The sequence below is a fragment of the Sebastes umbrosus genome, chromosome 19, assembly GCF_015220745.1.
Source record: "Sebastes umbrosus isolate fSebUmb1 chromosome 19, fSebUmb1.pri, whole genome shotgun sequence".
Lineage (NCBI taxonomy): Eukaryota > Metazoa > Chordata > Actinopteri > Perciformes > Sebastidae > Sebastes > Sebastes umbrosus.
The window spans coordinates 14,124,308-14,136,749 of record NC_051287.1 but is presented as its reverse complement, the minus strand read 5'-3'; the positions used below and the strand labels follow the sequence as shown (position 1 = coordinate 14,136,749).

Below are 12,442 nucleotides of genomic sequence, written 5' to 3'. Positions count from 1 at the left end.
CTCTAGATATTAGGGTTCATCCTCTGGGGAACATGAATATGTGTATCAAGCCATTTCAGCTTGGACCAAAGTGATGGACCGACCGACTCACACCACTTGTGTGGTTAAAAGACCAATATTGAAACTAAAAAAGTACCATACGTCTCCTCCTGTTTGTCATCTTCCAAAGCCTGATTGAAAGCAGTTGCTTATTACACCACAGTTCATTCCTATTGTTCATAAAATATAGGATTCATTACTTTATGGCTGCTGTTAACACATCATTTCCTCATGATTCTGTTGTCTGTATGTCTGCTTGAACCCACAAACTGGCTTTTAGTGGGAACATAAAAAATAATTTTCTAAAGGTCACAATTCATCATGCTGTTCCTGCGTGGGCCAAATAACCACTAACTTTTCATCTTTTTCCATTTGTCTGTTGATTTATAGATTTAGATTTATGTGGCAATTTATTACCACCGGACTAGACCACAGTGTAATGTAAATATTAAATAGTGTTTCCAGTCATTCACATTAAGAAACCCCTGAGTTATTTACCATTTCACTTCGTAGCAGCACAGGCCAGTCCCAGCAGTGCTGTTAACTAGGCCCTGTGCAAGAGGCATGAAATTGTATAAAGGGGCTGTGGCACCAGACTGGCAAACCAGCAGGTGACTCCATCAACAGATGGGTGTATCAACCATAGACTGTGATTTATGCTGTTGTGTGTGCGCCCTTACAGATTGTTTAAGCTAAGAGAATCAAGTGTGCAGGAAGCAGCAGGGATACAGAGATTATTCCCTCCAATATTAGCTGTTCCCACAAAGTGAAGAATTTTCCATAGCTCAGATGATAGCTTTCACCGCTGTTGAAACGAGAGCACTGCCCACTTTTTTTCCCCCCACATAGATCCATCATGAAAGTGGAGCAAAGATGAAGTAGAGATGGACAAAACATAATAAGTAGGTTGTGGCCCCCACGATGTAAAACAAGTGGAAAACTGGTATTTTCTCATAGAGCAGAGTAGTGAGCGTGTTTGTGCATGCAAATGCATACTGGACATGCTTACTGCATGCATGGGACCAGAGAAAGTTTTGAAATCACAACAGCAGCCCTGCTGCACTTGCTCCACTGCTGGGCTGCATCTGGGCCACATCTGGACCTGTGGGCTGTTTGGACTTCCACCAAGGCAAGCCCAGCCAGAGCCACTGACAACACGGCAATGCTTAAAGCTGACAGCAGCAGTCTTTAGCAGTCGTAGCATACAGTATGTCACAAGTTTAAATTATTATTATACTCATGGAAACAATATGTGTAGAGTGATTTATTGCATGTGTGGTGTTGTTTTTTTATATAGGCTATATGTATTGACGTGTGTGAACGTTTTAGGTCCAGCAGAGGACATTTGTCACATTTGACTGTATATGAGTATGTAAACATAAAGTAACTTAGGGGAAGCAGAAGAGCCACCCTTTCTTCAGAGGGTCAAGGTCAACCTCTCATACATTAACGCCGAATTCACACCAGGTAGCAGCAAAGTGCGGCTAAAAAAAAAAAAAAATTCTGCGTCTGGGAATCGTATTCATGTGTTTCAGGTGGGAAGAAATTCTTCGTATGACACGTCAACATGTCACAGGAGTCACAGGATCTGTTTACAATTATTCCTGTCGCTCACTTTGAAAGTGCCACAATGGACCAGGAGATGGCTGATTGGTAAAGTTGAAATGAGGAGTTATCTATACGATACCTCCTCGTTGCACTACAAAAACCTAAATAAGGAGGCAGCTGGCTGGAGATCGCCTGAAAGCTTCCTATTTGCTGTTTGCTCTATTGTTTGTCATTTCCAGTAAATATCACATTATAAAACATGTGTTTTCTGTTTAAAAAAAGTACAAACGTAGGAAGCTAGCAAATATCATCCATCTTTTAAGTGACTACATCTCTGATCAGATCTGGAGCTAAGCTGATAGGTACGTGGTTTGTTTACATGACGTAACAGAAATGATTTAATTAACAGATTCAGAGTGTCCGATGTTATTATAAGTAAATAAAAAGACCACAAATCTATCTTCTTATTGTTGATTTGTTATTCTGTCAATAAGAAGACACAATAAGTTCAATATTATTAAAATTTACAATAAATCATTAGTTCTGTGTCTATTGGCCACGGCCACTTGGGGTTTCAGTGAGCCCCCTGAACCAACACAAGCTGTGCCTGTGGTACAGACTCCAGATCAGATTTATTCACTTGAATAATAAAGGATTAGGTCATATTAAAACTTAAAAACAGTTAAAAAGATAGAGGTTTCAAAGAGACTGAGAGTCAAAACGTTACACAGAGACGAGAGACTGGCGGGCCAACATGTGTAGGTGGCCGACACAAGATAAGAGATCTAATAAGAGATTAGAGGTTTGGCCTGTGGTCTTGTTATCTGGTTTATGAATTCCTCCTCCCACACATCCCCTTCTGCTCGTGTCTCCTTGCACTCACACAACACTAAACAACCCTTTAACATTCCTCCAAATCACATTATACCTCAAGTAGTATCCAGCCACGCAGATAGTTTAGATGTTATTTGCTGAGGTTTCGAGAAAGACAGGTGAGGCATTTTGTCAGAACTGAAAATGACATTTGAAAAGTCGGTATGATCCACCTACTCTAATGGAAGAAAATGTTTTTCATTAAATGAACTGAATGAGTAGTTTGTGTCATATTTTCTGTTGTAAATACCCGTACCGAGTTTGAAAAGAGATTGCATTCATGATTTCTGCAGCATCTGTTTGTAATATGTTGCAGAATGTATTTATTTTGTACCTTTTTTCCTACTTGGAACTCTGCAAATCTAAAAAAGATTCAAACTGTTTTGCAGATAAGAGTTGCTGCAATGGACGAGCAGTGTGTGTCCCACAGCAGTCCCCAGCGCAGTGGAGGTCAGGCCAGCACAGAGATCCAGAGGCAGGGACGGCCGACTGTCATCAGGTGCGGGTGGCTCAGGAAGCAAGGAGGTTTTGTCAAGACTTGGCACAGTCGCTGGTTTGTTCTGCGAGGGGACCAGCTCCACTATTACAAAGACGAGGAGGAGACCAAGGCCCTGGTAAGGCTGATTTTGAAATAATGGCATCACACAAATTTCATGGACTGCTGTGTCTCTTAGTGACAGAAATGATTAGACGCCAAGTCCCTTTAATCATGCAGGAACTTGTATTAGTACTATAAATGTTCACATTAATCCATTGTGCATTATCAAATACCAGAACTAAGTAAATGGAATTACACCAAAACCAATCATTGAGTTTTGGCTGCTATACAACTATGTACTGTTGTCAGCTACATCAACAAATCAATTTAATCTCTTCTGAGCTGATCAAGCTGGCGAGTTGGATGTGATTCCAGCAGTCGACTCACTTCTTAGCTCAGTAAAAAGACGATGAACTTGCAGACATTGACCATGAACAGCTGAGATCAGGGAGCTGCACGTTGCTGGTAGAAATATTTGGGAATTATTTGGTTCCCACTCGTTGTGTCAGCTGCTGCACCTGTTCCTAATCAGGTTAATTGATTTGGAACAAGTTAAGCATGCCTGCTCATTGGCACACAGAGACACAAGAGGCACAAGAGGTCACATCCGGACACACAGCTCTTGTCACAGCGCTTATCATTCTCTGCACGCTATAAAATAATCTGTATGAGCTATCAATCACAATTCAGCCTCATGACAGATAGTTTGGACTCCGACATATTTTAGCTTTTTTAGCTGGTAAAGTAAACCTAAATTTTATGTTTCTGCAAACCACAGAATACGTTAAATGTCGATGTTTCTGAACCAAAAATATGTTTCATATCAGCCTCGTATCACGCTGGTAGAAACGCACAATGCCACGTGGTTACCGTTCTGAAGCGATTGACCCCTTTCACATTGCATGGTAAACACAGGTGTAATTGATAACATTAATTATGAACCTGATCCATTGAGGTGATGGATCAGGCTCACTGGAATGGCTGTGACACACTAAAATAAAATAAGACCATGATTAATGTTTTCAATTACATCTGTGTTTACCCTGCTATGACATGTCAAAACGGCTGCTGTGGAAGGGGCCTATTGCTTTGGTTTAGGCAACACAACTACTTGGTTAAGGTTAGAAAAAAACATCATGGTTGTGTTAAAATAATAACGTAACGTAACAACCGTAACAATGTAACCAGCGGCAATAAATAACAACCGCCCTTAACGGACTTTCTTACGTGACGTTACGTTACAAGCGTAAAGTCAACTTTGACTTTTGGTTTCACCACTGGACATGAACAATGGTCTCCTGGGTGAAAGTCCAGTGTTTGGTTGATCCGTATACCACATACTCCCACCCGCCCTTAGAGGACTTTCTCAGCTTGTTATACTCACTTGTTTGCAGAAATGTACAATGCCAAAAATGTTTCCTGGCGACTGGGTTGAATAATCCTCTGTATATCCAGTCAGAGTCCCTCCCTCCTATTACAGATCTCTATATCCTGGATTTCATGAGAAAAAAATACATAGAGAAATACAGTTATTTTAGCAAAAGGTGATTATTATGAGAAAAATGGCTAAAAACTAAAATATATGAATGAAATAAAAACTATTGTGCAATTTTTTTTTTTTTTTATTTAAAGATAAATAATACAGAGCTTGAAGGTTTTATATACTGTATCTTATTCAAACCACTTGCCAAAGCCCAGAATGCATTCCGGTTAATCTTCAAGTGGTTGGCTAACGTCCCACTTTCCTGACTTACTTCTATGAATGAAAAATGACTCTGCTGTACTTTTGCAAACCAAAGGACCACCTGTCTCTATTTAAAGCTTCAGTTCCTGTAATTATGTTATATTGTGTAGATTTTATTTTTTTTTTTTAAATCTATGTGAGAAAGTTGAAAAACTGATTTGCCCATCACTTGAAATTAACACACATGGGGTCCACAGAGCAGATGCATCTCACAGCCAAATGAGATAACAAGATCCGACTGATTCAAATCAGTTGTTTTGACTGTTTGAGCTTGTTGTCCCTGAAGCCAACACACAAAGAAGAAGAGGAGACAATGAGTGATGCAGACAATAAGGCCGTCTCTAACGTTACTGTAACCAGGCAGCCTCTCTCACTGAGCATGTTTAGACTGAACAAAGAGGCAGACGGACAGACTTTTCATTCTCATTACAAAGAAAAAAACACTGACATGTGGAAGAGAAAGGATAAATGATTAATCTTACAATGTTAGTTCAATAAGGCTTTGCATGTTTGTAACAAACTGTCTGTGGTGAAGCTGAACTGACAACTGGGATACAGAGAAATTAGGATCTGTCATTGATTTATGTTACTTCTGTTTTAGGGCTGTACAGGGATCAGTTTGCTGGTATTGAGTGTCAGGTAGCCAGGGACTACTGAATACAAATTACAAGTGATATTAAAGGAATACAAGGAGGAGAAATATTAGGCTTCCCTTCTTTTCTTTTCTTTTTTTTTTTACCTTAGAATGGAGCCAGGCAAGCTGTTTCCCCAAATTCAAGTCTTTATGCTAAAATAAGGGCTGACAGCTGATTATGAGATTGGTCAGTACGCAGATTCACAGATGTCTAGGAGTCTGCTCACAAGTTACATAATCTCTGATTCAGACACATAGACTGTAAATATAACAAGTGGACGTAGTCACCGTGATGTCACCCATTGGTTTGTGGACTGCCGTTTTGAAGCCTCAAGTTCGGCATTTTGGCCGTCGCAATCGTGTTTTTTGCAACCAGAAGTGAGACGAGAGGGTGGAGCTAAGTACAACAATTAGTAATTACAATTTCTAAGCACCCAAAAGCTTATATTTAACTTTCATGAACTGAAAACACACAGTGAAAGGGTTAAAGTTGTAAGACGAAAACACAGACAACCCCCAGACCGGACAACGCTGTGGTAGCGACCTGTCAATCACAAGGTAACCCCGCCCCTAAAGCATCCCCTGCAATGGTGTATTTGACTCTAAATGGCACCATAATTTATTAAAATGAACATCATGCTGTATTGAAGAAGACTTGAAACTAGTGATTGAGACCATAAACTCATGTTTACAATGTTTACTGAGGTAATAAATCAAGTGAGAAGTATAGGCTCATTTTCTCATAGACTTCTATACAATCAGACTTCTTTTTGCAACCAGAGGAGTCGCCCCCTGCTGGCTATTAGAAAGAATGCAAGTTTAAGGCACTTCCGCATTGGATTCACTTTTATGAAACGGAGTTTGCCCACTGATTCAGAGTTATTCAAAATCAGATAGTTAGCTTTTTATTATGTCCTGATTAGTCCCTTACTCATTTACTAGTAACTACTCAGTTATTTCCCATGGAGTGTTACTCTTTTGCAGTTGTAGAAGCCAGCTGTTTCACACCAGAAGCTCTGTTCTTTGTCTGCACAAAAAAATAAACTCAGGACTCCAACCATTCCTAATATACGGTATATTCCACCCAAAACAATATCCTCTTTTTCCAGAGGAAACTTGAGCACAATTGAAATCTTCATTCTGCTCCTCTACCCACACATCGTTGTCTGGCTGATATCCCAGCACGCTCAGCTCAGCCAAACCCAAGCCACACCAGCAGCAGGAGTCTCTGAAGGTTAAAGCTCCAGACCTGAAGGTGGGCCACCGGCCAGATACAGGGAGAGGAGATACTCTTCACTGCTATTTCTGGGTAGCTCTGCTTCTTAAAACAGGAGCACCAACAGTTTTAGCTTTAGTTCTTGGTGTGCTGTGAATATCCTGAGGGAATGATGCAAAAAGCTGTGGAGCAGTTTGTCATAATAATTTACAGACAATGACAGGAAATAATTTGTTTCCCTTTTGAAATAGTCATGCCATCTATATTTACTCACCCAGAAATATTATTCATTAATGTTCCTACAACTTCAGCTACTCTCTGATGTTTTGTCTATTCTTTCCTACTTCTGAGACAAATGTCAGGTACCTAGAACTGCTACTTTTTGCAGAGAATGGGAAATTTCTATAAAACTAGGTCAGGCACAGAGCAGTGTGTTCAAAGTCCTTAAATCTTTGTGACCTCCAAAGCAGAGCAGCATGGATATAGCACAAAAACAGCACCCTAACAAGACACAGTACCTAACAGAATACAAGATAACTACAATACTAATAAGTCTGGAGTTTCCGACGTCCCGAAAGGAAGAACACATGTAGGGCAAATAGGAGAGAGAGCTGAAGTTGTTCCTAACACTGACGTTCAAGATCAGTGGACCAAGATACAGCTCTTAACTTGGGAGTGTGTGCAGTGGAGTTAAATCTCCCTGTCCTGAGCCACAAAATGCAGGCGTGTGAAGCCACATTTAGTTCAGCCATTAATTAATTCTCTCACGTTCTGTGAAGTCTCCATTTGTTACTTGTCACATTAGCCTAATTGCTGCTTCCTCAGTGGGAGCAGGAACATCTGCCTCTCTCTGTTGCCTATGGAAACAGACGCCAACGAAGCTTGGACTGATTATACATGAACAGTCACATATTTCAGGCTGTTCTCACAAACACAGTTTGTAGTTATACCTACGAAAAGTAATGCACTGTAATTTGTATATATCCCACAAAATCAATTCATATGTAATCCACGTAATCGTGAACCAGGAAATATAAAGAGCGACAGATGCTGCGTAGGGAGGAGGTTGGGGTGGATGGGGGGGGGTCAAAAAACACATAACTTCCAGGGTTATTTTAACCCAAAGTACGATCTTTTTCTAAACTACTAACTAAATAGTTTTGTTGCCTAAACTTAACTAAGTTGTTTCCTGTGAAGACATTTATTTTGAAAAGACTGTATGCATGTAACGAGTGGAAATTGACACGTGTTGCTGGACATTCATAGGAAAACACGAAACATGAAGATTAACTTTTCGTAAGCTATCATACGAACCATTGTAAGTTAATACGTTGCATATTTAAACACCAATGCCACATTTTTGACAAGCGACCTCTTTTGGTCTTGCCACACTTAAAATTGGTTCCTTTTAACCCCGTATACAATCTTTCCTTAACCCTAACCAAGTGGTTTCAAGTCATTAAACCTGCAATAACGGATTTGTTTTTAGCCACTTGGGGGCAGAAGAAACAAGTTGTAAACACAACACTGACATACAAGGACAGCTTTAAGTTGATTCTGCAAAAATGTTAGCATACAGTTGTTTATTAACACGTCCAGCAGATAAAGTGTAACATTAGCATTCGTCTGGAGCCGTGTTTCTGGCCACCTGGTGAATTTAAGTCAAGTCTAGGTTTAGTTCTGTTTTTGGTCTCCACCAACTCATGAGGGAAATATCCGTCTTTTTAGCAGATAAATACTCGACTATGTTCACTAGCTAGTTGCTAACTGTCTGTCTGCCATTTGGTGTCGGGCAAGTAGCATAGAGTGGGTTTTTATTGCTTTTATTGTTGAAAACGGCTGTCTACTGCCTCCGAAAACGATGCTATGAGAGTGGTTAGGAGTGAACCAAGACAGTAACGGTATCTAAGAGAGCCAGGTGATAACTGTGGGTTTGTCACTACTAACGTTGTTAGCTGTTTGATCCTTTGTTATTATAAAAATATTGATTTTAGCCGCTTTAACCTAACCAGAAAATGCTCATATGAACTGTTTTTCTAATGGTCGTTTGTGTTGTTTTAGAAGCACTTCCAAATTCCTGCCAATAGGGAGCAGAACAACAGGTTATATTGGGTTGCTGGTGTTCATTATGTTGTTGTGTCCACCTTTTGTGTGATCGTATGTGCAATAGTAAACATACTGTACTGCACTGGTCCTCAGAAAATAAAGGAAGCAATACTACCACTTCACAACTTTATCCAGAAATAACATGAGATTTCTCTGCTCAGAGGAATTCTGATGTTTGTAGATAACATTATTAGAAAGAGGGTATTATTATTGTCAATACAGGGGACCATGTTGTGTCCCATACAGTCGGGCCAAACCTCTCTGAAGAACGCGTGGCATGTGAAGAATGGGAGTCAGCTGGAGGTGAAGGGTCACCAAAAAGCATGCGTAGGGTACGGCACGTGTGGGCTTAGCGTCAACATGCCATCTGCCTGCCCTAACTCGCCCACGGAGATGTATGCACGCACAAGCATGCATGTACTAACTCACATTCTCTCTCTCTCTCTCACACACATACACACTCATGCACTCAGATTTCATCTGGATGAGCCCATAAACAAAGACAGTATTCATTTAGTGGGTGAAATGGTATGATTATTGTAATTTAAACCACTTAGCATTGAATCTGTATTCCAGTGAAGTTAGCGAGGTAACATTATGAATGAATGAGAGAATTGTGAATGAATACATTAAAGCAATTTTATGATATTGTAATGTATGAGGAAATGAAAGACACATTAAAATGTGATTAGGTCATTAGGATTCGAGCCACAACAAGTCTTACAAGTTAGCGGATTAACATTCATAGCACGAGGGGGCCGCGTCTGAACTCAGACAAAATGATCTGAAGGAAAGTACTTTAATGAGAAATTGCATTTAAATCAATAATGCAACAGTGCAATAATGCACTGAAAATCCTTTGTTTTCCCTGCTTGAGCTGGAAACCGTTTGACCTTGGCATTTAGCGGGAGTAAATAAAATGCCACTGTGGTTCTGTAATTATTCATACTGCATGACCGTGTCTTCTCGCTGCTGTTTTGACGAAACTTTAACACTGCACCATTTGTCTGACCTTCGCTGCTGCAGCAGCTCTGTAGTCACTTTTGACACTGACGAACCCAGACGACGGTTACACTTGTGACTTTTACGGTACCATGTATACTTGTATGTGTACTTACGAGGTGTGAAGATTGCATTGATTCACATCACATCCAGGCGTAATCTGACTTGAATGTCAGAGGAATGTGGACAATAATGTGGACATCATCCAAACACCGTCTCGTGTACGTCATTAAACGCACGCCTGACATCATCTTCTGGTTACAGATCCAAACACAGGCTTTACATACAAGTGTTACATTAAGTTATGCGCATGACTGGGTCACAAAAGTCAGCACGAGTGACAAACTAAAAGCCAAATACTGCATCTTCTCTTATTCCTGACATTATTACTTTAGTTTGACTATAATAGTTGGGCACAGGCACTTTCTTCAGCAGGATTAATACATTAGAGCAAGAATATAATTAATCAAGACAGTTCTGGCTGTCAGTATTCCTAGTGCGCACACTAAATACAGAGACTATTCCCTGTATGGTGACTGCATGTCTAATGAGCTTTGTATTGATGGATGGAAAAGTCTCTCACTGGACTCACAACAAGTTCCTGCAGGTACAGTTTTCTGAGCACTTTCTCTGCCCTCAATACCTTAGGTGGTAACAGGGTACTGCTACTATAAATTTGAGGTATGTGCAGGTGTAAGGGGCATTTGTGCAAGTGGGGGAGCACATTTCCTCGCAAGAAGTGAGTATGCAGCTGGTGCAGGAGCTGTTTATGTAATCGCATCAGAATTCTTCACACATAACAATTGGTATCCCCGGGCAGACCATGTCTGACTTAAAGTACTTCACTTTCCAATGGCTACGTGTGTTAAACCCAAGTGTCGGTTAATGTTTTGTGAAATTGAACTCAAGTGGCTATAATCAATATGGATGGGAATCACCAGAGGCCCCACGATATGAAATTATCACGATACTTAAGTAACAATACGATCTTATTGAGATTTGAAACATTTTGTGATAAGATATATCGCGGTTTATTACCCTTTTTCAACTGCAAATTATGCAGTTTGTCAACATCTGTTTTATCTAATAAGACACAGTTTTTACTCTGCTCATCTCAGAGTTTTCATTCACATACAGTATCTTGTGGTCAGAGGTCAAGGGACCCCTTTGAAAACGGCCATGCCAGTTTTTCCTCGCCCAAATTTAGCGTACATTTGGGAGCGTTATTTAGCCTCCTTCCCGACAAGCTAACATGACATGGTGGGTACCAATGGATTCATTAGGTTTTCTACTTTTATATAATACCATATGGTTCCTTCACTCTAGCTTTAAGACTGAGCCCGCTACAACCTCTGAAAGACAGAATAGCGGCCGTCAGATTGTTAAAATAAAAAGTTCAAGCTTGACGTTGACGTTGAGGTTGACTATTGATATACTATGCTGTATCAATTTTTTCCCCCACCCCTAATAATCAATATTTTTATTTTAACACTGGATCACATGACAACTTGTATGAGAAAGGCGACCCGACTCATTGTGTTTAGGCTCATATTTTTGGCTTTCTCACCAGCAATTTTTCTGCTCTTTGTTCTCCCTACAGCATCATATAACGATTTAGTTGTTTTTTAAAGCCTGAAAACTGAGCCATGAGGAGGTGCAGAAGTCTAGCTTTCTGTCTGAACACTTGAATTACAATATGCTGAAAAGTTATTATGGAATTTTTGCCTAATGATGGCAAAACATGTTGCCTACTGAAGCTTTAAATGTCACAGTATTTTTGATTAAACAAAAACCTCTTACGTTGGTCACAGATTATCGCACAACATAAGACTAATCACCATCAGTATGCAGTATGATACAGTATGCCCCTACAATGACACAGCGCTTCGTATCTGAACATGTTTTGTTTATTATCGGCCTTAGAAGAAGATAAAACACAAAGTCAAGGGGGCACTCTGACTTTAATAAGGTTAAATAAAGACATTACTTATATATAGTATACATTTAACAAGGTTAAATAAAGACATCACGTATATATTTAATAAGGTTAAATTGACATTGAGAGACATTCTTGCACTGCAGAGGAGGAACCTTTGTTAGTGAGAGAGTCAGTGCATTATTAGAGTGTACATTTTTGATACTTGTCCATACAGTGTAGTAATATTTTAGTTTGAAGCATGTCAAAATAGGAGCGTGAGTGTCTCACAAGGTCAAAAATCATCTAATGTTTTTTATGAATTGGGGCAGAGAAAGGTAGTGAAAACTACAAGTTATTACATTCTTCTTCTCTTAAGGTTTTATATTTTTTACAGAGGACTCTGTACACTTAAATGTCTATCACTTTATTTTTTATAAGATTTCAGAGTAATTGCTTTGGCATTTTTATTCTCTTTATCGTATCTTTCCTTACATTTCATGATTTGAAAAAGCTCAGATAGCAGTACGAGTTTAGGCAGAGGATATTTTAAGTAACTTTATACTGTATATGGGAGCTGGATGAAGATAAAAGGTCTCTGCATCAGGCAGGCAGCAGCAGCAGCAGTGACAGGTATTCCTGCAAGAAAGTGACAGGATACCGTGGGTTTTCCAGCTGCTTGCACATAAATCACCGTAGGCTTTTTGCTGTTTTTTGTCTTAGGGATCTTGTAGTTTTTGATGGATTTGCTGTGTGAGTCAAAGAAGCAGACCATTGTTGTCCTTGTTGTCTGCCTCTATAGCTCTCTGTCCTAGATTTTGTTGCAC

The 12,442-nt window shown here is 39.8% G+C and overlaps 1 protein-coding gene across 2 annotated transcripts in view; it reads left to right on the top strand.

Annotated features, from left to right (window-relative positions):
- arhgap24 (Rho GTPase activating protein 24) overlaps positions 1-12,442 on the top strand; it is a 78,180-nt gene that overhangs the window by 11,237 nt on the left and 54,501 nt on the right. For both annotated transcript variants that reach the window (XM_037753001.1, XM_037753000.1), the window contains exon 2: positions 2,850-3,074. In XM_037753001.1, coding sequence (XP_037608929.1) covers positions 2,865-3,074 — 210 coding nt within the window. In that variant the 5' untranslated portion in view covers positions 2,850-2,864. The remainder of the gene's footprint in view (positions 1-2,849; positions 3,075-12,442) is intronic.